Genomic DNA, 24,847 nt, shown 5'->3' on the forward strand with positions numbered 1-24,847 from the left:
ACGGGCCAACACCGTGGAAGGCAAAATAATCCAAGTATATTGGAGGAAAATAGATAAATAAACGCTTAGCCCAATTAAATAAACAAAAACGAAAACCCAAATCCCTAATATCTAACTGCAAAAAACAGCGTCCGCCGCTGTCATCGCCACAAAAGTCTTGCCAGCAGCTGCCTAAGCAGCAATAGTAGAGAAAATGACCGAGTGGTGAAATCAACCAAGACAACACCACACAACCAAACCTGCAACCAAAAGCACACCACATCCAGATTTCTTCACCAAATACGCAGAACCAAGAGATAGTCACCGGATTCAAATCTTATTCACTAATCTTTGCAAATATATACAAACACAGTAACACATGGGTATAAGGTGAGGCTAAGGATATGTAAAATACCCTACTTTAGTCATAGCCACAGAACACTTGACCTTGAGGGAATTGTAGCATGCTGGTTGGGGGAGAGAAAGTGAGGGAGAAAAATAAATTTGACAACCATATCCGGCCTGGAGTCCTCAAATCAAAACAAAGGACGGGGTGGGATGGATTAGAGCAAGTCCGCCGTTGAACCTTGCTCGGGGGATAGGCGAGAGGAAAGGGCCCGAGGGCCGGTGGGTTCGGCTCCAGCGTTGGGCAGCTCGAGTGAGGGTGGGAGCCCGAGGGCCAGGCCCGTGAAGGATTGACAGCCCTTCAGCCCGAGGGGTGTGACGTCAGGCTGACGCCATGCCTGGCGTCGGTCCTTTTTTTTATTTTTTTTGTGTCGGGCGCATGCCCCTCATGCACGCGTGGGGGTGCGTCAGCTGACACGTTTTCAGTCTGAATGACCAGCGCGCAGTGACCTTTGGGAAGCCACGTGGCTTCCCACGGTTCGTTCGATCCCAATAGCTCTTTAATACGAGCCGTCCGATTTCCAACGGTAATAAAAAAAAAAGCTGATTTAATATCAACCATTTGATCTGAGATCAACGGTTGATGTTACTCTGCTTTATAAATTAAAAAAAAAAGTTTTAAAATTAAGAAAAATTACCGTTGTGACACGTGGCACAATCTGGAGTGTTGGAATTCAATTTTTTTTTAAATCCAACGGCAGAGATTAATTATTTGAATAAAAAAAATTTAAAAATTTTAAAAAATCTGAAAAAAAAATCTGAAAATTAAAAAAAAAAATGTTTCTACTTTTCGATAAATACCTTCTCATTATCATCTACCTTACACCACAATTTTATATGTTCTCAACTACTTTCAATCACATTCCTATCTTTCTCTCAAAGTTTCAATCCAATTTTTTTCAACATAATGACTACTGATGCAGGTACGAATTGGACGTCTCTTGAAGATGTTGCATTGTGTACTAGCTAGGTTGAAGTTACTCATAGTTCGCGTACGGGTAATGAGACGTGGCACAACGAGAACGATTTAAAATCTGATCGAAATCTATCTTCAAATATTTTGAAAAGATAACAACACGTGGCACGATGACATTGGATAAAAATCTTATCGAAATCTATGACCAATAATAGTCGTTTTGGGTAAATAACACGTGGCACAACGAGAACGATTTAAAATATCTTATCCGAAATTACAAATAAATTTATTTAGTATTATTTTGTAAAAAAAAAATTAATAATATTTTATTGCCTATTGCTAGGGCTATTCAAGTGCAACGGTGAAGATGCAAAAGACAGTTACTGTTCATTAAGGCAGTTACTGTTCACAGAGTGGATTGAATAGTAGATTGCCTGGAGGGGATGACTCCAAGGGTGGAATTGCTCTTATGGGGGAAGGGAGGCAAAGGGAAAAAGTAAGGGAAGGTGGAGTTTTGGGTTTAGACAGTAGAGGCCAGAGGAGAGAGGGAAGGGAGGAGAGAAGGGTCATGAAGCCCAAAACTTGTTTAATTAAGAAACGGCTTAATGAAGGGGAAATGTTGACTTTGTTGGAGCCCTAAACTTCTTCCACGTGTCACTCTTCTAGAATTACAACTTCCCCTTTTGAATTTTGCACACCTTGTTGAATTTAGTAATTAGCACAAGTCTTTCTGTGCAAAAGGCAAGAAAGAAACTTTAATCAAGTTTAGTTACGTAATTTATAGTAAAATATGATTACGATTAGGTCACCTTTAACCAAATGTATTGTTCTGTACAACAATACATTTGCTCACTAAATTATAATACTAAACAGCAAATATAATAGGATTTTGTGGTACAACTGTTAACGGGTTTTGAATTTAATTGGCACCGAAATGAATCAACATCTCATAATTATTGAAAATTCATATAACTTGTTGGTTTTATGGTACAACTAAAGATCACTACGTCTTAGTTTCATCCAGTCTTTAATAACTTGATTAATTTTAGATAATAGTTGATAGAAACAACACTTGTAAGGAGTTTGTTGAAACTAAGAAATATAAGCATGCCTTCTATCCACACAAGAATAAATGAAGTTATTTGAAAATACCTGCTAGTGGAGGAAGACCACCTAAAGATAAGAGACATAGGGCTAAAGAGAGCCAAAAAAGTATTATTTGTGTATAATCATGCATAATTTCGAATGCTATCAATTCTATTACGTAGATCAAATGATACAATTCAAGCAAAAGTTCTTAGATTCATGCAATTTGATTGACACCTAGTTAGATCAACATCTCATAATTACATATAATTCTTGTGACTTATTGATTTTGTAATACAACTCAAAATTAACATGTCTTGAATTCGATTGACACTCGTTCGGACCAGCATCTCATAATTACCAAACTCTATGGTTTTTTCGTTGTCATCAAATATTAGGATTTGAAAGGTGATTATGTCCATAAACTTGGAGATCAAAACCTGAATGATTCTTTGTACTAGTAGTATCGACGTGTTGACTTTGGCAAACCCTAGGTGGACCCAAAGAGAAAAAAATCCCATTTTATTGAAGATAACTTTGACGTGAACAATTGGCTTGGCAATTACAACCCCTCTTCAATGGCGGATCCACAGTGGGGTCAATGGGGTCACACGACTCCTTGGAAGCCATGGAAACAACCTTAGAGACCCCTTGGAGCTGCTGGTGTGACCCCTTGGCTGCACACCAAGTGTTTGACGAAAGGTCTGAAAGAACTCCATGGCGAAATTGTACGGATTTGTATCCACCATGAAGGAGGGAAGGTCTCGGCTTGTGAAAGATAATGGCAAACCTGGTAATTCTATTGGACATGGAAGGACATTGTTCGTACCAGAACTAGTATTATCCCGGATGAGATCTTTGTACCCGTTAAAGTAATAGTAGTAGATGTCGAAAACCGTGGCTGGCTGAATCCAAAGCAGCACGCGTGGGAGGTGAAGTTCATGTGCCATCCCTGCCGACCAAGGGAGAAGTAATGAGTAGACTAGGCAAGTGTAAGGGTGACCCTCGTTTGCACTTGCGACTACAAGGTCGGTGATGGCTTGTGCTCCGTGGTGCCGCAACTCCGACATGTAGTGGTCGATGTTGTCACCGGGCTTAAACCTGTCATCGTACCCATCAGAGAAGGGCGCATAAGTCAATCCATCTGGAATTGAGCCATTGCCTATGTGATGATGAGCTAAGAGACTGGTAACGAAGGTGACATGCGCACCTGTAGTGTTGATAAGGCGCTTGGCGTATTGGAGGGAAGGGTTGATGTGGCCTTGAGTCGGATATGTGACAAGTAGAAAGCGGTGTTGCACCATGGCAGCGCATGTGATTGCGGAGGTGCGTGGAGTTGTTGGAAGTAGAATAAGTAGACTTGATGAAATGACGATATGCATGTCGTTTCTGTTAAAAAAAATTTGCGCGCTGCGCGCGCTATCCTTATTGACCCCCCAAACATTATTTCCTGGATCCGCCACTGCCCCTCTTCACGTTTGTTTTTAAAAAAAATTATGGAACCTTCTTCCAGTTGACAAACTCAGGCCGCCATTGGAAGCTTCTCTTCCACTTTGATACCTTCACAAATTTTCAGTCTTAATCTCATATCAATTATGCTCATAAGCGTGTTGATTTAGTAAATAATTAATTCTTTTATTTTCTTTGTTTGGGTGCTAAGAAATCTTGAAACCCCTTCAAACTTTATATATATATATATAGAGAGAGCCTAACATCATCAGAAACAACACCCCCTTCACATCTTCACATAAACCTCTTCTCTCTCTCTCTCTCTCTCTCTCTGTGAAAAAACTGATACAAATGGCTTTCTCTAACTCCATGGCCTTTTTAGCTGTGCTTCTGATAGCGCTGCCCATCGCTGCCTTCGCCTGGGACTTGCCGAATAACTCTACTATTGGCGGTAAGCACTTCATTTTCTCTCCGAAACATTTTTTTTTTCAAAATTTGTCTGAAACTCACATAGGCTCGACGAACAAAGAGAAGATGTTTATGAACGACATATAATCCTTTTTATTATTATTATTCGTATCAGTTGGTTTCTTTCTTCTTACACATCTTCTTGTTGTTGCAGCTCACATATGTGACCAAATTGAGTGTGGAAAGGGAACGTGCAAAGCCGATTTTACCAAACCATTAGGTTACACATGTGAGTGTGACGCTAACTGGAAGCGAACGCGTGACGGTGACGATGATCTGCAGTTTCTCCCCTGTGTCATCCCCAACTGTAAGCTCAAATCCTCTCCCTCTCAAATAAAATGTTCAGAAGCGAGATTCCGTTTTGCATGATGTCACTTATGATCGATCAATTCTAATTTTCACGTTTTTGCAGGCTCACTGAACACCAACTGCCAGCCAGCTCCACCTCCAGTTCCTCAGAATGATGTTCCTAACAATATATCCGCCCTTGATCGTAATTACCACTAAACCAGCTCGATCATCTCATCCGTTAATCCACAATTAAATTAATCACTCGGTTCTTTTTACTAATAACATGTATTTTCGGGTGTTAAACAGCTTGTTACTATGCTTACTGCGGAGAAGGTAAATGCGTAAGGAACACCACATACCGTTACACACCCTTCTGTGAATGCAAATCCAGCGCCACTAATCTTCTCAACGTCAAGGCTTTTCCCTGCTACTATCAATGTAAGAACACTAAATAAACTTGTTTTAATCCTGGTTTAGAACATACTTACAAACTTTCAAGAAGCTGGAGAAAGTACTGGGAGCTCTAATCTTTTCGTAATCTTTCAGGCGCGCTTCAGGCTGACTGCGAGAGCCTCGGAATTAAGGTTGCAGACTCAAATTCCTCCACTGACAATAGTGAAGGTGAGATTGTTTGTTCTTCGTTTTGGGTTATCGAATTTTAAACTTAATGTGAAGGCAAACTAATTAAAAGCTTGTACGATAACCACGTCGTTTTTAGATTAATTTTCTAATTAACTTGCTTGACAAGAAGGATTAAGACTTTGTCAAGGGGCTTGAGGTTTCAAAAGTTCATTTCTACGCAATTGACTTTGAAAATATAGCTTAATTTATTTCTACAACTCAGCCATGTTGAGCACACAAATGACGCAATATGTTGACTTTTTTTTTTTTTTTTTTTTTTTTTTTGCTCCTCTCGTTTTCCAGCTACGTCGTTTTTGCCCGGAAAGTTCCAGTTGTTGGCCGTGGTGATGCTGTCTGTGGGTCTGATTCTGAGGAAGTAGGGTGCAAGAAAACGCCACGGTCGAGATTCTGCATTACATTTGTTCTTGTTTGATCATACTTTAGTTTCACTCACTTCAGATTCATTTTTTTGTTGTAACATTGCTTTGATGTATCCCCAGTTCATCAGTTTGTATAAAGTCTGTTTACGTAAATAAATCGACACACGGTCATAGCCCGATGACTCTCATATACGGCACTTGTATACAGATTTTTACGAGTACAATAATTTTATGAACCATCTATCATTGACAGAGCAGATTTTCAACAAGTATTGTATGGCTTTCTAAGCTACACAGACACAGACACAGACACAGACACGCACACAGACACGCACACACACTAACATACACCGGGTAGATATAGATTTCTCGACGTCATAAGCAAATCAACTTTCCGCAACAAAGGAAAAGATTTTACAAGTCGATAAAATCCACCCTCGTGAAACAATTAGAACTGATGCAATCAGCATAAGAAATGAAGACAAAGAGGTCATACACTAATAAAAAAATTCATTAGAACACTTCCAAAACAATCGAAAAGCTTTTACACGTTGATCAAACCTGCCGTTACCAGACAATTAGAAGGACAGATGCCATCAACATAAATAGAACACAACCAAAAACATGATCAAGTTATAAATACGCCACTCAGGTTGCAACCGAAATCATATCGCAGGTTCTGTATGATTTAGGCTTCAAGTTAACTGGTAACACGTAGTAATCCAAGCATTGAGTACAGGTGTACCATCGAGCGTTTTACTCCATAACTTTTTAAGATGCCATTGCAAAGAGAGAGCCACATGCATCATACATCACACAAGAGAGCGATTAACTACTAACATAAGTGGTTCACCGATCGATACTCAGTTCATTTTCGAGTAACATTGATCACAAAAAGCTACCAAGTTTAAATATCAGTTCAAAAGAAATGTTGTTGAAATCTTACCTATTCTGGAAGACAAACTGAAACGCGGGAATCACTTGACCCTCGAAAGCCTCAAGAAAAGCTTGGGTTACAGTTGATGGAGGCAGTTCTCAGTATACTCTCCTAAAATTATACAGAAACAGGACTGCCAATAACTCAAAATATAATAGCAGAAGTGTGAGCTAAGAATCTAAGACAGTAACGAGGTCCATTCGGGTGACTGAAAATCGCAGAAGCACGAAGGTAATTCATTTCACATTATTTCACAATTCACAATTCCATCATTCTTTAGTATCATTAGTATACCACTGGTCGAAACCGCAATGCTCAACAAACAATAAGACTATCGAATGCAGAATTTTCGACAAATTTCCCATTTCGCCAATCTAAAATTACACCAAAGCAGCTAAATTTCACCAGTAAATACTGAACAACAAGCAGCAAGTACCAAAACCCCCCAAAAATATGGAAAAAAACAGAGTACTAATGGAGATTCCAAATACTCACCACCACCGGAGAACCCGAAAAAAGCCAATCACTTGGTCTTCACATCCACTCCATCCGTGCCCGCAATGATCACCGCCGTCGCCATGTCCAAGAACAACCCATGTTCCACAACCCCTTCAAATTTCAAAATCTCCTTCCCTGCCGCCGGCCCGTCTTTAATCGGAGTCTGGAAGTACAAATCCACAATGTAATTGAAGTTATCAGTCACATACGGCTTCCCGTCGCCGTCGATCCTCAATTTCGCCTCCACCCCTTCTTCCTTAAACAGCTCCTGAAGCCTCACCAAGTTGTACTTCCAGCAGAACTGCACCACCTCCACGGGCATTGCCAGCCCGCTTCCACCGAGCCCAGTCACTAGCTTCGTCTCATCCGCCACCACCACAAACTTCTCCGACGCCGCCTCCACCATCTTCTCCCTCAGCAAAGCTCCGCCGCGCCCTTTGACCAAATCGAGATTTGGGTCGACCTCATCGGCGCCGTCGATCGCCAAATCGATCTTCGGGTGGTCGTCAAGCACCGAAAGGGGAATACCCAACTGGCGAGCTTGGTCCTCCGTGCGCTTGGAAGTCGGGACTCCGACGATGTCCTTCAATTCGCCGGATTTGAGAAGCTCCCCGAGCTTGGAGACCACGAAGGCGGCAGTGGAGCCAGTTCCGAGGCCAAGGACCATACCGGATTTGACGTACTCGACGGCCTTGTCGGCGGCTAGCTTCTTGAGGTCGTCTTGAGTGAGGGCAGGGACTGTGCGGGCTTTGACGGACATGGGCCTGTAGGAAGAAGGTGAGCGCATGTTAGGGGATTTGGGGGTGCGCAGGAAAAGGTGGGTGGCGGTGGAGGCATTGTGGGGGGAGAGGAGGGATATGGCGGAGGAAGCCATTGAAGAAGTGGAGAGTGGAGGAGGAGGAAGATAGAAGAAGGAGAATTGGAGAGGAAATAAGAGGTGGATTTTGCTTCCTCTGTTTTTTGTTTGTTCCTGTGAGCTCTGTTTTTTTGTATTTTCAAAGGTTTATGCTTTGGATATACAAAATGTGACGTTTTTGGGGTGGGTGGTTGGTGGTGGTGGCTTGCTATTTGGTTTGGTTGAGATAAGAGGTTGTGGGTGAGGATTAAGAGTTGTTAGATTCGATTCTCGTTAAATGTGAATTTGAATCACATTATTGTTAACCTATTATGAGGTTAAGCTCACATTCTTTCCTTTAGTGTATATAATATCGTTTGTTTAAAAAAAAAATAAAAATAGAGGATTAGGATTACACATCTTTTACCTTTCATTAGAGTTTCAATATAATTTAAGTTCGTACTTATAGTCTAAAATAATATTTACTGTTATTGTACTTTAAAAAAAAATATATATATTTTCTCTCTAAGTTTGAATATTCGAGTAACTGATTCTCTTTTGATTTATATGATTTGAATGACATAAATAAACAAAAGTATGTAAAAAAAATGCGTGTGAAAATCACTTGCCGTGAATATAAGTTCATGGGGTTAAGTTTTACACTTTTGAAATTTAGATGATTTGAAAACGTGTGAAAATCACTTCCTGTGAATGTAAGTCCATGGGGTTAAGTTTTACACTTTTGAAATGTAGGTGATTTGAAAATAAGGTAAATTGTTAATCATACATTTTCTTAACAAATAATTGTGTCATTAGAATAGAAAGAAATATCACAAGTGACCCTCAACTACAGTGGTAGAGAAGAGTGTTCGCTTTGCACTACGACGTGAGTTCGAACCTTGTCGGCTCTCTAATATAATATATTTATCGTTTGACAAAAAAATAAGAATAAAAAGAATTATCTCTTTTACAAGATGAAGAATCGAGGGCAGATATGTTGAAATTTAATTCATTGGAACAAAAATTAGATTCAATGGATTTGCGGGTGGTAAATTTCAATTTGTGTATATTATATTTATCTTGTTGGCGTGATTGTTTGGTAACCATCTGTGATTCAATCAAATCTATGAAAATTGAGTGCTGACCAGCTGCTCCCACAACTAGATCAGTACTCACCAACTAGATAGCAAGAACACAAGGACCTTTATTTATTTATTTATTTATTTTTGTTGAATAAAGTAATTGTTAATTTGCATCAAATTTGTGTAACCAAAGTCAACTACAATATTTGTATTGCTAAAAACATGTTTCATCTCAACATAAACCGTTTTGGAAGAGAAAGAAAACATCTAATCTGAAAAATTCTTTAGTTCGAACGTTTTTGTATGATAACCTAACACAAGAAAGTAGGATCGATACTAGACTAAGAAGGTGGCATTGGAAGAAGGGGGTTGGAAGGGATCAAAATAAATAGAGTAGTCATATATATTGACAGACGAACAATCATGTGGTACGGTCGTTTGAGTTTACAAATTTTTCCACTCTAAGACACATCTACTTGCCACTTAATGATATGATCGAGTGATATTTTTTTCAACTTGTAAATAAAGATATTTAATTTCAATGGTCATAGATGAAGAGTTCAATACTAATATATAAAAAAAGCATGATTTAACTCTAAATCTACCTATTAAAAAAATATTTTATTTTATAGAAAAGAGAAAAGTAAATTTATAGTAAGAAAAAAAACTAACAAAATAAATTTATCCTCTTCTGTGTGACATTCCTTGTTTAATAATACACTTGTGTTGTAAACATTGATGGATTAATGAATGCCCATGTAGTAATGTGGACTTGGAAAAATAATGATGATTGTATTTGTGTGATACTTTCAAAAAATGTGTGCTGTGCTTTTTAAGATGTAATTATTATGTTCGTTTGGGTTGCTTTATAAATAGAATTAAAGATCAATAACATCAGTATTTCTTCCTCCCTCATTTATCTCTCATCCTCTTGTTATAGGCAAAATATGATATTTAACATCTGCTTCGTTCGTGTCACTAATAAAAATTATCACTTTAACTTTTGCTTATTTATAACAACTTGTTATATGTAAGTTTTTATTCCTAAGCGGTAAACCTGCATCTCTTCGGCTTCGGATTCTTCAACTGACCCACAATATATAGCTTTCGTACCCCAAACTCCCATCTCTCTCTCTGTCTCTCTCTGTCTCTCTCGTTCCCGTCGTCCAAATTTCAACTCAAACTGTCAATCTCGTCAACCATGTCTGCAGAATCGGCTAGTGCAATCCAAAGAAGCCAAGTAAGTAAAACACCCTCTTCCCAATTTCGTCGCTAAAAGTAAAAACAACATCCGAAAATTGGTGGGAAAAAGTTTGAATCTGGCATCTGGGTTTCTCCTAAAGATCAAAACCCAGTTTTTGAATTACCCAATTTCTTTCCCGGCCCAGAGAATTCCAAATTCTGATCCTGCAGTACGACACTGCTTAAAGGCTGCTAATTTTGTTTTTGGGGCAGGTTGATCTATTGGACTTCATAGATTGGTCAGGTGTTGAATGCCTCAACCAAAGCACTTCTCACTCTGTTGCCAACGCTCTCAAGCAGGTAAATTTTATAATTGTTCACTCTGTTTCACTTGTTTTAATCTTTTTTACCTGGAGAATTATTTGTTTTGTTATTGTTTCTTGGATGTAATTTGATGGGGTTTTGTTAAAATATTGTTAAGATTTACGATTGATGTTGTGTAATTTCAGTTTTTGTGTTTTAATGATATAGTTCGATTAGTACTTGAACATGTGTTGGATTGGATGTAACGGGGAGTTTTACTTACTTACTCTTGCTGATTAACGATTAGGGTTATAGAGAAGATGATGGTTTGAATCTGGAGAGCGATGCGGATGAGCAGCTTTTGATTTATATACCTTTTCTTCAAGTCGTAAAACTACACTCTATCATCGTCAAGGGGCCTGAAGACGAAGGTAGCATTCAATGTTTCTTAATACAGTTCAGCTGCATGTGACCGTGCTTGCTAAATTAATCTTGTTAGTGCTATGCTTGAATACACTGATATGCTTTGATCTGAATGCATAGGCGACTGTTCTTGAAGGTGTTATTTGTTTTCGGTATTGATGTTACGTTTCTTTGATTTTCTTGGCACTTGCTTCTATCTTTCGTTATAAAATCTTATGACAGTGGAGCCGTCCCAACATATTTCATTTAGGGTTCACAGTAACAATGTATTTGATCTCTTGTCATATTCACTGTTTTACGGTTTATAAGGACAATGAAAGTTTTGATTATACATAAATATATGTTTTTGTAACCATGGAGATTAAGAAGCTACCGATCTCAACCAAATTGCAAAAGGATCATGTTTTTTCTCATTTGGTGATTGTAATCCAAAAATTGGTGTAATGTCATTGTATTTAAAAAAAAATAAGCCTAAGCAGCAACTACTAATTGAGTGAACACGAAAGTTGATAATGGAGCATTTTTGGCCTGCATATCGTAACTGTTATCGCACAAAGTTTTCTTCTTTGCTGGAAAACCATTGAACAAATGAATGTTTTCTCAATGTTGGCATTGTTCAAGGTTATATTACAGGAATGGGATATGAACTTCCCCTGAGAAAGATGGTTTTCCAGCCTTCTTGGCTTTTATACCACTTTGCTTCGTCTATGTTTTTTCATTTTTCTTTTCTCTTTACTTGGCCTCTTAGTTAACCAAATTGTAGTTTTCGTTATATGTTTTATCCTGAAATTTTTTCTTCGGAACGATATATGAAATGATGTTTGATACTGTTCTAACCTTAAGAATGATATTTAGGTCCCAAGACCATGAAACTTTTTTCAAACAAGGAGCACATGGGATTCAGGTATTATTCTGCAACAATTACCTTCATCGATCGTGGATGAATGCATTCAGTTTAATTGATAAATGCATTTCTTATTGATTATGGCAGCAACGTCAATGACTACCCAGCAAGTGACACCATTGATTTATCCCCTGATAATTTAAAGGTTAGGATTCTGTAACTACGACATCTACTATGTGATTCTTTTGCTTGGCGAAGCCAATTCAGCGATGCATATTTGGAAGAGTTCTGTGTTATATTTGATGTTATTTTTATACGTTACAGGGAAAACCAGTTGTTTTGAAGTATGTCAAGTTTCAAAATGTTCGCAGGTATCTTACTCAAACCTATTTTCTGTTCATATACTAGTTTATTTGCTCTTAGTCGATCTGATTCAATTGAAAGTCGTTATATTTGTTTCAGCTTGACTGTTTTTATCGAGGACAATCAATCCGGCTCAGAAAGCACAAAAGTTCAAAAGATTGTTCTTTGTGGAACAACGTAAGTTTCTATTATTCCTCAATCACATTACACGGTCTACGTTCTGTTGATTTGTACATCTGACATGTGACCGATCTTCCATTTTGATAACAGTATCGACGTATATTACATGCTGTACGTATCTGATGGCTTTTTCATCGTGTTATGTAGGGTGGAAACGACAGACATGAAGGGCTTGAAGAAAATTGAGGACGGACACTGAAGAAGGAGAGAAAAGTAGAAGAAGTAGAAGAATGAACAAATTGGATCATCCAAATTTAAAAACCATAGTGATCATCTAGCAACCCTATTTGGTTTATGTTGCATATTATATTTCAGGATTATTATCTACTTTCTGTTGGGATTCTTCACCGAACTTGTTACACTATCCCAAGGTCAGCGCATACGACAAGTCTTTTTAGGGACTTACTCTCTCCAGTTTTTCACATTGATGTGTCACGTGAGATATTTTATCTCTCTTGGCTTTGCTGCGCAATTTAACTAGAAACTTTGCACTTCTCTCTCATAGTATATTTATGAAAGAAAAAAAATTATAAAAAGATGGTAAAATTAAAAAAAAGAAATGCACCAGCCGGGAATCGAACCCGGGTCTGTACCGTGGCAGGGTACTATTCTACCACTAGACCACTGGTGCTAATGTGTTGGATGCGGCTCCCCCTTAATTATTGAACGCAGCATAGAGGAACTGAAAAAGAAACTAAACTGGATTTGTCCTCAATTGCAAAATGACTCATTGGCAATTATTTTATTAATTTTGTCTAACATTGCCTATAAACAAATGATAAAAAAATAAGATAGTTACGATAAAAAGAATAATACCAGAGAGATTCAAACTCTATTTAAATTACACAACAGCTTATAAAAAATTCAATGCTTAATTTGCTAAACTCAAGCCCAAAAGCATGAGTGACTACTATAAAAAAAATTCCAAAGTTTAGACGTATAAAAATATCACCTCGCACTCTTCTCTTATGTATTTTTCATACAAGAAAAAGTGCACGATGACCGTCTAAGGGTGTAAATAGCAGGGTCAGTTCACAAAGAACAATGTTAGTCAAGTCCGACAGTGAGGAGAGATTTTTTTAGTGTGATCGGGGTGATACACGTATTGGGGTGATACACGTATTACTATATAAATTGTGAGATATGTGTACTAAAAAGTTAATAACTTAAAAAATAAAATTTCCCACCACTTCTATTAAAACACGTGGTGTACCACTTGTGTTTTTGTCAAAATTAAAAATTTCTCGACAGGGAGATCGAAACGTTTCCATGTCCTAAAGCTCAGATCTTAGAGCCTTTCAGAGGAGGAGTGTTGGCGAGCTTCCATTGCAACCCTATCAGGCGCCCATTATCTCTATCACCAGCTACTTGGTGGATTGATACAGCATCAGAAACTTCTTTCACGTTTTCTTCCTTCAGCTTCACTGCCAAGGAGCCAATGTTGGAGTCCAGGTTCCTAATCTTTGTTGTCCCTGCAGCCGAAATTCAAAAGCCGATGAACAATGTGTCGATGGAGAGTAATTATTTTTCGTCGCCTGATTCCCGGGTGTGTAAAATATACTTAGGAAGATTTGTAACCACAAAAGAAACATGAAATATCAAGCGAGTTAAACTCACTAGCATGGAAACAATGAGCTTCAGGTGCTATGTAGCAGATTTTACATCGATCGAAGTTGAAGAGAATGAAAGTGTTACGAGGACTCACCCGGGATAGGTACAACATCATTTCCTTGGTGGAGAACCCATGCTAGTGCTAGTTGAGCAGGAGAGTTTTTTACTGAGGATTTCTACTCGATTGTACGTGTTCTTGTTCTTGTCTAAGTTTTCTCCTACCGGGGCTGTGAGGTCTTACAAAACGAAGAAAAACAAGGTTTCAATAGGAATCTTGTGGATGCAACACTTTTAATGATTACGCGAGCTCCGTTAACCCCAAGTGTTATTCCACAGGACCAACATTTACTTTTACAAAGGACTGAGGAGAAGAAATTACCACATAACTATTTGCAGAAACACTGTCAACTACACCTTTGCCACCGAAAAATCCACGACCAAGTGTACTATATGGAACCATTCCAATGCGAAGCTCCCTGTATGCGATAACATTGAGAAAAACATTTCATAAACACTACGAGATCATCTTCAAAAACATTCCCTTTTCTACTTACAGAATGGAATTATGGAAACAATTCATGGTAACAGTTTTGCATAACTCAGAGTTTCAGATTGGATTTTGAACGTACCTGCAAAGTGGAACAATATCTTCCTCAATATCACGAGTCCAGAGGGACCACTCGATTTGTAAATCTGTGATCGGATGAACTGTGTGTGCCCTCCTTACTGTGTTCGGGCTGGCTTCAGATAACCCGATATACTTTACTTTTCCTTCTTCCACTAGTTTCTTCATCTCATGCATCTAAGCTCCACGAAAATATAGGTATCTAAGAAATTTTTATACAAGTTTGGTGCTTAGTGGATTGAGGAAGAGAATGACGTTCAGTTTCCTCAATAGGCACCGAAGTGTCCACCCGGTGGTAATAGTACAGATCAATGTAGTCCACATCAAGACGTTTCAAGCTCCCCTCGCAGGATAAGCGGACATACTCAGGAGTTCCCTTCGCTGAAATAATAGGAGGATCCGCCTGTCCAACAATACCAAACTTTGTAGCTACTTGAACTTTCTCCTTTGGCAACTGCTTCAAGGCCTAAATTATGCAAACGTTGCAGTTAGAATTAATGAACACATTGTTGTGCGGAAGCGTCAAATATGAAACCAATAAACTACAACGGCAAAATATGACAAGACAAATAATCCAAAAGACACAAGGATTTATACTTGTTCGGCGTAAGCCTACATCCAGTTTCGAGACGGCGAGGAAATTCCACTAATATCAAAAGGAGATTACAAATAGAGTTTTAACTCTCAAACCTAAATCCCACATACAACCAATAGCTCTCACTCAAACTAAGAAACAAATGGAGAAGAAGAAACACATATCAAAATTCTTCTCTCCCAAAAGCTACACAAGTAGCACCAACATCTTTGATTGAGTGATTACTAATAAAATAGAATAAGGAAAAGGGGGACATCATTATGATGTCTAGCCCTGATTTGTGGCTTTTAGAAAGGCAAAGAATATGTGGCATTGTGTGATGAGTGCAGCCGAAAGAGAGAAACGGAGAGAGAGAAGGCGGGGCCTTTTGTTTATATTAAGGCATTTGGTTATGCCTTTGGATGTGGGGGAGCGGCAGATGAGAGAAACCAGGGAGAGCATTCGGCTCTCCCATTTGAATATGAGCTGCTCCTTTCCACCATTTGTAATAATCCTATTTTGTTAGTAATCACTCAATCAAAGATGTTGGTGCTACTTGTGTAGCTTTTGGGAGAGAAGGATTTTGATATGTGTTTCTTCTTCTCCATTTGTTTCTTAGTTTGAGTGAGAGCTATTGGTAGTATGTGAGATTTAGGTTTGAGAGTTAAAACTCTATTTGTAATCTCCTTTTGATATTAGTGGAATTTCCTCGTCGTCTCGGAACTGGATGTAGGCTTACGCCGAACCAGTATAAATCCTTGTGTCTTTTGGATTATTTGTCTTGTCATATTTTGCCGTTGTAGTTTATTGGTTTCATATTTGACGCTTCCGCACAACAAGTGGTATCAGAGCTCCGGATTTCAACTTTAGGGTTTTGTACTAGTATGTATATGAAACCTTCGAATATGTTGGTGAAATATGATATTGAAAATTTTGACAGGAGGAATGACTTTGGCATTTGGTTAATTGGAGACATAAGTTTTGTTTGCATTGCTGCGAAATGCGTGGCGTTGAAGAAGGATGGTAAGGGACCATGCTGCAGTCCCTGAGCTCGCAGATTGGAGAATGGTTCCGAAAACAGCATATCTGCTGCAATGTTGTTGAAATGTTGGTGTTCGAAGGCTGCAGGTGTAGTGTACTGTTTTGGTAGATTCTTTGTTGGTCATCTTTGCACCGGCGGTGTTTGTGGGCTGTTGTCGACGAGTTGAGTGGGAAGGAGAAAAAGTAGAAGCTGTTGAGCATTGAAAAGAAAACGTTGGTTCCTTTTCTTTCGGCATTTGTTTTGGTAGAATGACATCATGATGACAAATGATGTTGTTGGCTGAAAAAAAAAAGGATTAAGTTTTCTTCTCTTTGGCATTTTTTTTTCAACGGCAAAGGATTTTTTTTTCTTCACTCCCACTAGTTGCCTTTGGAGCAAGTTGATGGAAACATTGGAGGAGTTTGTGAGGGCCAATTTGTTGAGTTATGCAAGTTTGGATAGTGAGGCACCACACTATTTTGGATACACCACATGCACTGCAGAACTTTTGTGTGGAACCCTCTTGTAGAAGGCAAGTTATATGCTTTCTAACTTTGTTTGGTTTATGTACATTTGGTTGGATATGTTTGCCACTGCTATTTGGTTGGTTTTGGATCTCCTGCTGATTATTTGAATTTGAAATTTTGGTTGTCCTGTTGGTGCTCATGTGATGATGGTAAACTTGAGTGAAGGGCATATTTTTGTATGTGGTATGTGAGACCTTGTTGCCAAATTTGTAATCAGTTTTCACTTGGAGAATGTGCCATGCTATGTGAATGAGTCTATTGGTGCAGTTTAAGACCATGGTGTTTGTGAGCAGGTGGAGTTCGTTGTGTGTCCAACTTTGGTATGGTGTGCTTGATCTTTTGTTGGTGATATTGAAGAATTTCAGTTCTTCGTTTGAATCACCTTTTGTTTTGATCAAGGCACTTATGGTTTGCAAATTTGGAGAAGACGGTAGAGAAATGTTCACTTTCGTTGGCTTTGGTACAATTTGAGTCGAGGTGGAAATTGTTATGAGCACTGGTAAGTTTGGGGAATTTGATTTAGTTTCCGTTGTCTTTAGTTTGTACTTTGGGTGCTTATGGTGATTGTTGATTCGATTCTCTGTGATGCTTTCGGAACTTGGTCAAGGTGGAGATTGTTGGATTTGTGACCAAGTGGACAACAAGCCAAAATACCTTTCGGCTAATAAAATAGAATAAGGAAAAGGGGGACATCATTATGATGTCTAGCCCTTGATTTGTGGCTTTTACAAAGGCAAAGAATATGTGGCCTTGTGTGATGAGTGCAGCCGAAAGAGAGAAGAGGAGAGAGAGAAGGCGGGGCCTTTTGTTTCTCCTCTTCTCTCTTTCAGCTGCACTCATCACACAAGGCCACATATTCTTTGCCTTTGCAAAAGCCACAAATCAAGGGCTAGACATCATAATGATCTCCCCCTTTTCCTTATTCTATTTTATTAGCCGAAAGATATTTTGGCTTGTTGTCCACTTGGTCACAAATCCAACACACATAGCATGTACGGAAGCTGCATATTTCTGCTCCTTTATCCAAAACACATACGAAACACGGAGACATAGACAATTAGCAAATTGTCTGCTACTTCACAATTTATATCTATCATGCATGCATCAAGGCTGTATACCTTAGACGTTCTCCCAACCCTCGCAAAGCAGGAAGCCTTGTTGGCTTGGGGTCCCTTTTTACGCATGCATGCAGTAAATTCTCAGTTAAGTAACTTCATAAACTCGTGAGCGGAAATACATACCTTCCCAAGAAGAATTTCATTCGCATGAGGTCCGTACACATCGGCTGTGTCAAAGAAAGTGATTCCTTTACTGAAGGCATGTTTTATTAGGGCGATACCATTCTCATCGGCGGCAATAGACATCCCTTGCCCTCGCAAAGCAGCAAATAATTTGTTAGATTAATTATGCAAACTGGGCAGTAGAAGAATGATTTTTGTAACACAAACAATGAAGAAAAGATATATTGAAAAATTGGGTGTTGCAAAATCTAATATGCGATGTTAGATATATTTTATTTCAAGTTCTTGGCTGGCTGCCCAATTTGACTCTACAAACTTTGCACTCCTCTCTCTCTCTGATAGTATCTTTCTGGAAAAAACAAAACAAAAAAGATGGTAAAATAAAAAATAAGAATTGCACCAGCCGGGAATCGAACCCGGGTCTGTACCGTGGCAGGGTACTATTCTACCACTAGACCACTGGTGCCCACATGTCGGTTTCAGCTCCCGCGAGAGTATTGTATGCACAAAAAGTGGAGCAAGTGGTGCTAAAGAAGAAATTAAACCGAATGTTGTCCTCAATTGCAAAAAGACACATTGGAGATTATTGTCCAGTAGTCAGATAAGACAAACGACTCCGGGTTGGAATTGAAAATATCCAAAAATACATAATGTCCTTTCTACCCTAATACAACGTGTAAAAGCCAAGGGCATTTTTGACTATCTAAATATTTTTTTAAAAGCATGAGTCGTGACCATCTTGAACCATAAAATACAAAACCTTAGCACGAGGAATAGGCGCCCCTGTTTATTTCGATCTTGTTTTATCGTTGTTTCTCGTGATTATATTCATCCAGTGTATTTTCTAACTAAAACGAGACAGATTTTATTTTTGATATTCACCTTTGAGTTATGAATTAAATACTGTAGGTTATCTTATGCACTTTTTTTTAGTGTTTTTTATTTCTACTTTTCGACTTGGGTTATCGATTAAACTCGATAGTTGTGATTGTATGTGTAAATTTAGGGTAGTGCTATCCACATACTAATTTTTACTTTTTACACATCTTTTTCAGTTTTCGATTATCAGATTGAATGAATAGAAGAAGATCAATGACAAAAATTAACAAATGTGTGTAAAAATAAAAATAGGTGTGTGAATAATACTTTCTTAAATTTATAGCATGTAAGTACATGAACGTTTCCAATGTCAAGCCTCCAAGTGGAGTTGGGAGGCCATGGATAGAGCATTAGAGCTTTTGCTTGAGGTACTATAGGTACGAGTTTTCTTTAGAGATCGGACGTCCATCCTTCGTTAAAGATTCAATCCATTAACAAGTTGTCGATATAGTATATTATATATTGTGTTCTAAAAATTGGTTTAAGCACTCGGCGGTGGAGCCCCAATCCGATTTGGGCTAAATCATTTAGGTAAGGCGGGAAGGATTTAGGCGGCCGCCTAGGCGTCTTTAGGCGCTCAAGGCAGCCTAGGCGATGCTAGGCGGCCAACTGATTCTCGCTACAAATCTCCCCTCACATCTGCATGATCCACCGCCCACAACCCAAATCTTCAAACCTGCGCTCTTGCACCCAACATCAATCAATGAACCCAAGTAGATTGAGAATATACAGGGATGAATAATACACATAATCCGTCCATTGGGTTTTACTGCAGAGAGAGAAAAGGATCTGTTGAAGAGAAGAGAGAGAAAAACTGAAAAAGGGAGGAAAGGAAAGGCATAAATGCTTAAAGCCTAGAGCCACTAAACAAATGATGGTTGATTGGGACTAGCATTGGAGAAAGGCTGTGGAAAATGAGAGGTCTGTCAATTTAATTGAAAAAAAGGGCTTTTCGTTCAAGTTCGGTCCATTTTGTGGCCTACTATTTTGTTCGAAGAAAAAACAAACTAGACCCACTATTCTTTGTACAATTTTTTTTATTTTAAAAAAAGTCCTAAAAGTATATACATATACTCATATTTTATAATATATATTGTAAATTTATGTAAATCCGTCTAGGCACCTAGACGCTAGGCCCTAGTCCGCCGCCCAACTAGTGCCTAACATTTTTTAGAACTTTGATTATATATATATATATATATATCAATAAGGTTAGTATATAACATGTCAATAGTAGAATGCATTATTTTGTTATCGATACAAAATTAGTTATTTAACAAAGAACAAAAGTTTTGTGTTGAATTACTATTATAGATACCGTGAATACAAGAAATGAAGCAGACGCATTGGCATTGTAGCCAACACATCATATAGTCTTATTAATGCACACATACAAAAGAATCGAATGCATAAACAAACATTCAAGTTGGTATTTTTGCAGGTGTATTTGCAAACTTCCATGAGCAGCTAATGAAACCGTCACTAATTCTTTCCCCTGCCACTGCATTGATAGGTACCGCATCAGAAATCTCTTTCACATCTTCTTCAGTGAGTGTCACTCTCAATGATCCGATATTACTATCGAGATTTTTTATCTTTGTCGTCCCTAAAAGAACACAATGAGATGTAAATATGCTTAGTTGTTAAGTTTATTGAAAATGGTCCCCGTTTAGTTAGTAAGTTAATACGAACGTACCAGGGATTGGTACCACACCATCACCTTGGCTAAGAATCCAAGCTAGGGCAATTTGTGCGGTGCTGCATTTGTGCTTTTCGGACAACTTTTGTACGTCGCCAAAAATGACCTTGTTTTTCTCCAAGTTGTCTCCTGTGAAACGAGGATGGTAATCTGACGCCTGATAACAAATGGATTAGCCATCAAATAACCATGTTTAGTCTCATAATTTATCAAATCACAACTCCCTTACCAGAAAACTTGTAGGCAGACTTTCGACAGCTCCCCTGCCACCGAAAAATCCACGACCAAGCGGGCTGTATGGCACTATCCCAATTCCAAGTTCCCTACAGTTCCAACAAACGCGACAAAATGTTAGCACATTGATCGTTAATTTTTGTGATAACACTTTTTATGGATCTTTTATCAATGGATTATGATGCGGTAACAATCAACCAGACAAAATGTAGTTACCTGCAAAGCGGGACAATTTCTTCCTCAATTTCGCGAGTCCAAAGCGACCACTCCATTTGTATAGCTGTGATGGGATGAACTGCATGAGCCCTCCTTATTGTGTCCGGGCTAGCTTCCGATAATCAATGTACTTTATTTTTCCCTCTTCAACCAACGTCTTTAGCTCCTCCATCTGCCCTTACAAAAATAGTAAGCAAGCGAGTAACGAAAAAAATGGAAAAGAGGCTTCACATTGCACTTCAAAAGTGGGGGGAAAATTTGTAACACTTACAGTGTCCTCTATGGGGACTGTTGTATCAATCCGGTGTTGATAGTAAAGATCAATGTAGTCCACGCCGAGGCGCTTCAGGCTAGCCTCACAGCAGGAGCGGACATATTCAGGAGTGCCATTTACAAGCACCTGATTTGGTTGAATTTCTACGATACCAAACTTCGTAGCCAACTGAACTTTGTCTCGTGGCAACTGCTTCAATGCCTGAAGTTAAACCGATTGAAGACAACGTAAATGATCGACCAACAATAAAAGCATACGAATCCAGATTATGCAAGGAGCCATCGCTTGGCCCTCAAGGCAAATCAAAGCTTGGAATTATGGAAAAGACTAATTAGGGAGCAAAGTTTACCTTTCTGACTAAAACTTCATTACTATGAGGTCCATAAGCATCTGATGTATCGAAGAATGTAATTCCCTTATCGTATGCGTGCTTGATGATCGATATGCCAAGCTCTTCGGGGACTGGATCATTGTATAATCCGGTAAGCCCCATACACCCAAATCCCAACTTGGAAACCTGCACAACAAATGAATTCACAATTTGCATTTTGCAACAAATCAATGTGAAATAATGCTACTTTTTATTAGGAGGGAAACAAAAAACATAACCGAATCGCAGAAACGATAAGCTAGAGTAAAAAATGGGAAATCGTTTCACCTCGAATCCCTGAGTTCCGAGTTGCACTCTTGGAATTTGAACTTTCTGCTCCTCCGCCATTCTTCTTCGTCTTCTTCTTCTTCTTCTGTGATCTTGCTGCACTCTTGGAACCCTTTTTTTTCACCTGTTTGGTGAAGTGAGCGAATTTAAAGGCGTTTTACGCACTAAACTTCATGTCATCATTGCTTACATCAGTGTATCTTTTAGATCACTGCGTGTGTCATTAGTGAATAGTCATTAAGGAACTAAACTATTGAGTATTATATCAAATGTTATTTGGAAGTTTGGTAGTGTCCTAACCAAGGATTTAAATATCGGTAATATTGGTAGTCCGAAAACACGGAAATATCGATGGAAATATCGGTATAATATCGATATCAATAAAAATTACATGGAAACCACGGAAATTGTAAGAAAAACTTGGAAATTTTTATTGAAACTTTGCAGGATGTTTATTTAGTCAATTATCTATTAATTTATCACAAAAAATTGGAAGGAAATGCATTGCATGATGGATTTAACATTATCAAGTTGATTATATAGCGAGCTGGCAAACATTGTGAGTGTAGAAAATATGTAGTAATTAATGAAAGAAGTTTAAACACACCATAATCATTTATATATAATGAATTAGTACAATATTTTACACTTTATACATTGCATGGAAAGATACATGAATGACTTAGTACCACATAGAGTTCCTATGAGGTTCAAAATTTTCACCTTGGTGTTTTTTAAAGTATAGAAATTTATCTTAGATAATAAATATTAGCTTGCAAACCTTGCAGACATCTTAATGACCATATAAGGCTGAATATGTAATCACAAACACATCTGTAACGAGTTGGATAAGGCCCAGGTACGTGGTTGACAAAGGAAGGGTTCAAATATAACCTGCTTGCTTAGTTAAAAAAAACAAAATATTATCTAAATAATTTATAATTTATATAATATATATATATATATATAATATATCCTAAACTTTTAAAAATATAAATGGATGGCCTTCATTATTAAAAGTTAAAACCATGCACCTCTTTCACGTCACTTGTCTAAAAGTTTTAGACTAAAACCATCAAAGCCAAAGGTTTTGTTTTTTTTAAGTCTCGCGTCCCACCACCAAGGTTTTCTCTCTCTCTCTCTCTCCCCGCACCGTCCCCTCCTCCTCCCTCATCTTCACAGATCTCTGTTCCTCTCTCTATCCCCGCATCACAGATCTATGTTCCTCTCTCTCTCCCCGCATCGTCTCCTCCTCCTCCCTCATCTTCACAGATCTCTGTTCCTCTCTCTCTCCCCGCACCGTCTCCTCCTCCTCCCTCATCTTCACAGATCTCCCCCTTCTCGATCCTTCTCTCTTCTTCTCTGAGGCCCTCGATCCTTCTCTCTTCTTCTATGAGGCCTGACCTCTCTTCTCCCCCTTCTCCATTCGACCCACACACACACAGATCTCCCCCTTCTCCCACTATCTCGATCCTTCGCCCACTCTCTCGATCCTTCGCTGCCGTTGATCGTGGCTCTGGCGAAGTCGGACTTGGCTCAGTCGTCTCTGGTGGTGCGCCGCTGAGCAAGGAGTTGGCCCAGTCATCGATTTTTCAGGTGAGATTCCATTGAAACCCTAAGTCCTAAACCGACATCACATATGTTGAATCGTTGATGCATGCGTGAAATTTGAAGCTTATATGTGAAATTGAAGTTAAAAATCGTGTTTTTGCAAGGTTTTTGGGACGAAATGGGCTCGTGAATAGGCACACCATCTCTGGCGTTCTTCTCCGGCGTTCGATATCGGAGGCCGATTGCACCGTTCAACAAAATATCTCGATATTTCCAAAATATCGCGATATTATCGATAATATCGCGATATTTAGACGAAAACTACACGGATACCTATTTAAATATCTATTCCCCGAAAAATCGATATTATCGGCGATATTTCGCCGATAATATCGATATTTAAATCCATGGTCCTAACTTATACTAATATTATACTAAAATCATATCCCTAATTGCGTGAAACAATAAAATAGTCTCTCTTATGGCATATAATTTCACACTAATGTGGCTGCTGCATGGATTCCAAATCTTCTGCACCCACAATCTTTTGTCGCCTCTCTGTGATTTATCCATTTGTTAGACACCTAAGAACCCACATCAGGAATTAAAAAAAAAAAGCCAAAATTTGGACCTTGAATAGAATTTTGGCTAACCATTATAACTTTTCATAATTCTAATTAAAACTTAACATGAAAAATACTACAATACCCTTTATATCTTCTCCAGCTATTCATGGTCCAAATTTCAAAGCTCCAAAACCTCCAAATAGGAGCAACTAATATCAAATCCTTCACCGTCGGATTGAGTCCTAATTTCTCACCATTCCCCATAAAGGAGAACTGAAAATCGTAGTACTTGACTACTTCGTCAAGGAATCAAAGAATTCAAATTCGATTTCCCGAGCGCGAAGGTGAGTTACGGAGAATTGAACCCAAGAATCGATAAGGGAGCAGTACTGATTGTTTTGCGAGAAAGAGAGTAGGAAAGACTGCACAATGGATGGAGAAGATAAAGTTTTGTAATTATTTTAGTTAAGAAATTGTAATATTTTCACGTCAAGTTTTGGTTAGAGTTTTGAAATGTTATAGTGGTTGGCTAAAATTCTATTCATGGTCCAAATTTTGGTTATCTTTTCAAATTTCCCAAGCCACGGAGGTTTTAGGTGCAGAACATTTGAGCTCTGCCGTGTATGAATCTTGTATAATATACTATAAATGGAATTTAAGGTTAAATTTTCATAACAGTTTCCGGGGTAAGTAGTCCCCGGATCTTTGTTTTGTTAATGAGCTTTACAATTTTGAAATGGAAATTACACTTAGAAATGATCTTATAATGTTGTTGAAATTACATTCCAAATAACTACTTAAAGTTTTGAAAATGGACATTTATAAGGTTCACTAGCATTAAGTGATGACATGGACAAATATTAAATCATGTTTTCACTTTCATGTCATCTATGGAGCTTTGAATCTCCAAATCTATACATTTTAACTAA

The 24,847-nt window shown here is 38.4% G+C and overlaps 5 protein-coding genes, 2 non-coding genes and 2 pseudogenes across 12 annotated transcripts; 2 read left to right on the top strand and 7 right to left on the bottom strand.

Moving 5' to 3' along the window:
- Window positions 1–2,961: 2,961 nt before the first annotated feature.
- On the bottom strand, window positions 2,962–3,690 carry LOC126618309 (phloretin 4'-O-glucosyltransferase-like). Its single transcript, XM_050286350.1, has one exon. The coding sequence runs from the start codon at window positions 3,688–3,690 to the stop codon at window positions 2,962–2,964; it is 729 nt and encodes a 242-aa protein (XP_050142307.1).
- A 391-nt stretch (window positions 3,691–4,081) lies between these two features.
- LOC126617939 (uncharacterized) lies at window positions 4,082–5,783 on the top strand. Its single transcript, XM_050286018.1, has 6 exons — window positions 4,082–4,286; window positions 4,458–4,610; window positions 4,716–4,796; window positions 4,901–5,032; window positions 5,141–5,215; window positions 5,519–5,783. Exons 1-6 carry the CDS (start codon window positions 4,187–4,189, stop codon window positions 5,593–5,595), a joined length of 618 nt encoding a protein of 205 aa, XP_050141975.1. The 5' UTR covers window positions 4,082–4,186; the 3' UTR covers window positions 5,596–5,783.
- A 169-nt stretch (window positions 5,784–5,952) lies between these two features.
- Window positions 5,953–8,059, bottom strand: LOC126617935 (probable ribose-5-phosphate isomerase 3, chloroplastic). Of its 6 annotated transcripts, none has more exons than XR_007621591.1 (3): window positions 7,028–8,059; window positions 6,542–6,643; window positions 5,953–6,156 (listed from the first exon to the last, which is right to left on the bottom strand). XR_007621591.1 is itself a non-coding variant. In XM_050286015.1 (2 exons), the coding sequence occupies exon 1, from the start codon at window positions 7,902–7,904 to the stop codon at window positions 7,056–7,058; it is 849 nt and encodes a 282-aa protein (XP_050141972.1). In that variant the 5' UTR covers window positions 7,905–8,059; the 3' UTR covers window positions 5,953–6,156; window positions 7,028–7,055. The 6 variants fall into 6 exon arrangements, 3 of the variants coding, with proteins under 3 accessions (XP_050141972.1, XP_050141970.1, XP_050141971.1); XR_007621590.1 differs by having other exon boundaries at window positions 6,089–6,362; XR_007621592.1 differs by having other exon boundaries at window positions 6,089–6,362; window positions 6,542–6,665.
- Window positions 8,060–10,018: 1,959 nt separating this feature from the next.
- On the top strand, window positions 10,019–12,643 carry LOC126617941 (PITH domain-containing protein At3g04780-like). Its single transcript, XM_050286019.1, has 8 exons — window positions 10,019–10,187; window positions 10,403–10,489; window positions 10,740–10,863; window positions 11,711–11,759; window positions 11,847–11,904; window positions 12,024–12,070; window positions 12,162–12,239; window positions 12,390–12,643. Exons 1-8 carry the CDS (start codon window positions 10,149–10,151, stop codon window positions 12,439–12,441), a joined length of 534 nt encoding a protein of 177 aa, XP_050141976.1. The 5' UTR covers window positions 10,019–10,148; the 3' UTR covers window positions 12,442–12,643.
- Window positions 12,644–12,802: 159 nt separating this feature from the next.
- Window positions 12,803–12,873, bottom strand: TRNAG-GCC (transfer RNA glycine (anticodon GCC)). Its single transcript has one exon. It is a non-coding gene; the product is annotated as a tRNA-Gly (tRNA).
- Window positions 12,874–13,404: 531 nt separating this feature from the next.
- On the bottom strand, window positions 13,405–14,674 carry LOC126617940 (probable aldo-keto reductase 1; annotated as a pseudogene).
- A 6-nt stretch (window positions 14,675–14,680) lies between these two features.
- Window positions 14,681–17,964, bottom strand: LOC126618310 (probable aldo-keto reductase 1). Its single transcript, XM_050286351.1, has 2 exons — window positions 17,842–17,964; window positions 14,681–14,944 (listed from the first exon to the last, which is right to left on the bottom strand). Exons 1-2 carry the CDS (start codon window positions 17,962–17,964, stop codon window positions 14,681–14,683), a joined length of 387 nt encoding a protein of 128 aa, XP_050142308.1.
- A 272-nt stretch (window positions 17,965–18,236) lies between these two features.
- Window positions 18,237–18,307, bottom strand: TRNAG-GCC (transfer RNA glycine (anticodon GCC)). The gene has a single exon. It is a non-coding gene; the product is annotated as a tRNA-Gly (tRNA).
- Window positions 18,308–19,989: 1,682 nt separating this feature from the next.
- Window positions 19,990–21,943, bottom strand: LOC126617933 (perakine reductase-like; annotated as a pseudogene).
- Window positions 21,944–24,847: the final 2,904 nt, after the last annotated feature.

This window comes from Malus sylvestris, chromosome 4 (assembly GCF_916048215.2).
Source record: "Malus sylvestris chromosome 4, drMalSylv7.2, whole genome shotgun sequence".
In the NCBI taxonomy this organism is placed as follows: Eukaryota; Viridiplantae; Streptophyta; class Magnoliopsida; order Rosales; family Rosaceae; genus Malus; species Malus sylvestris.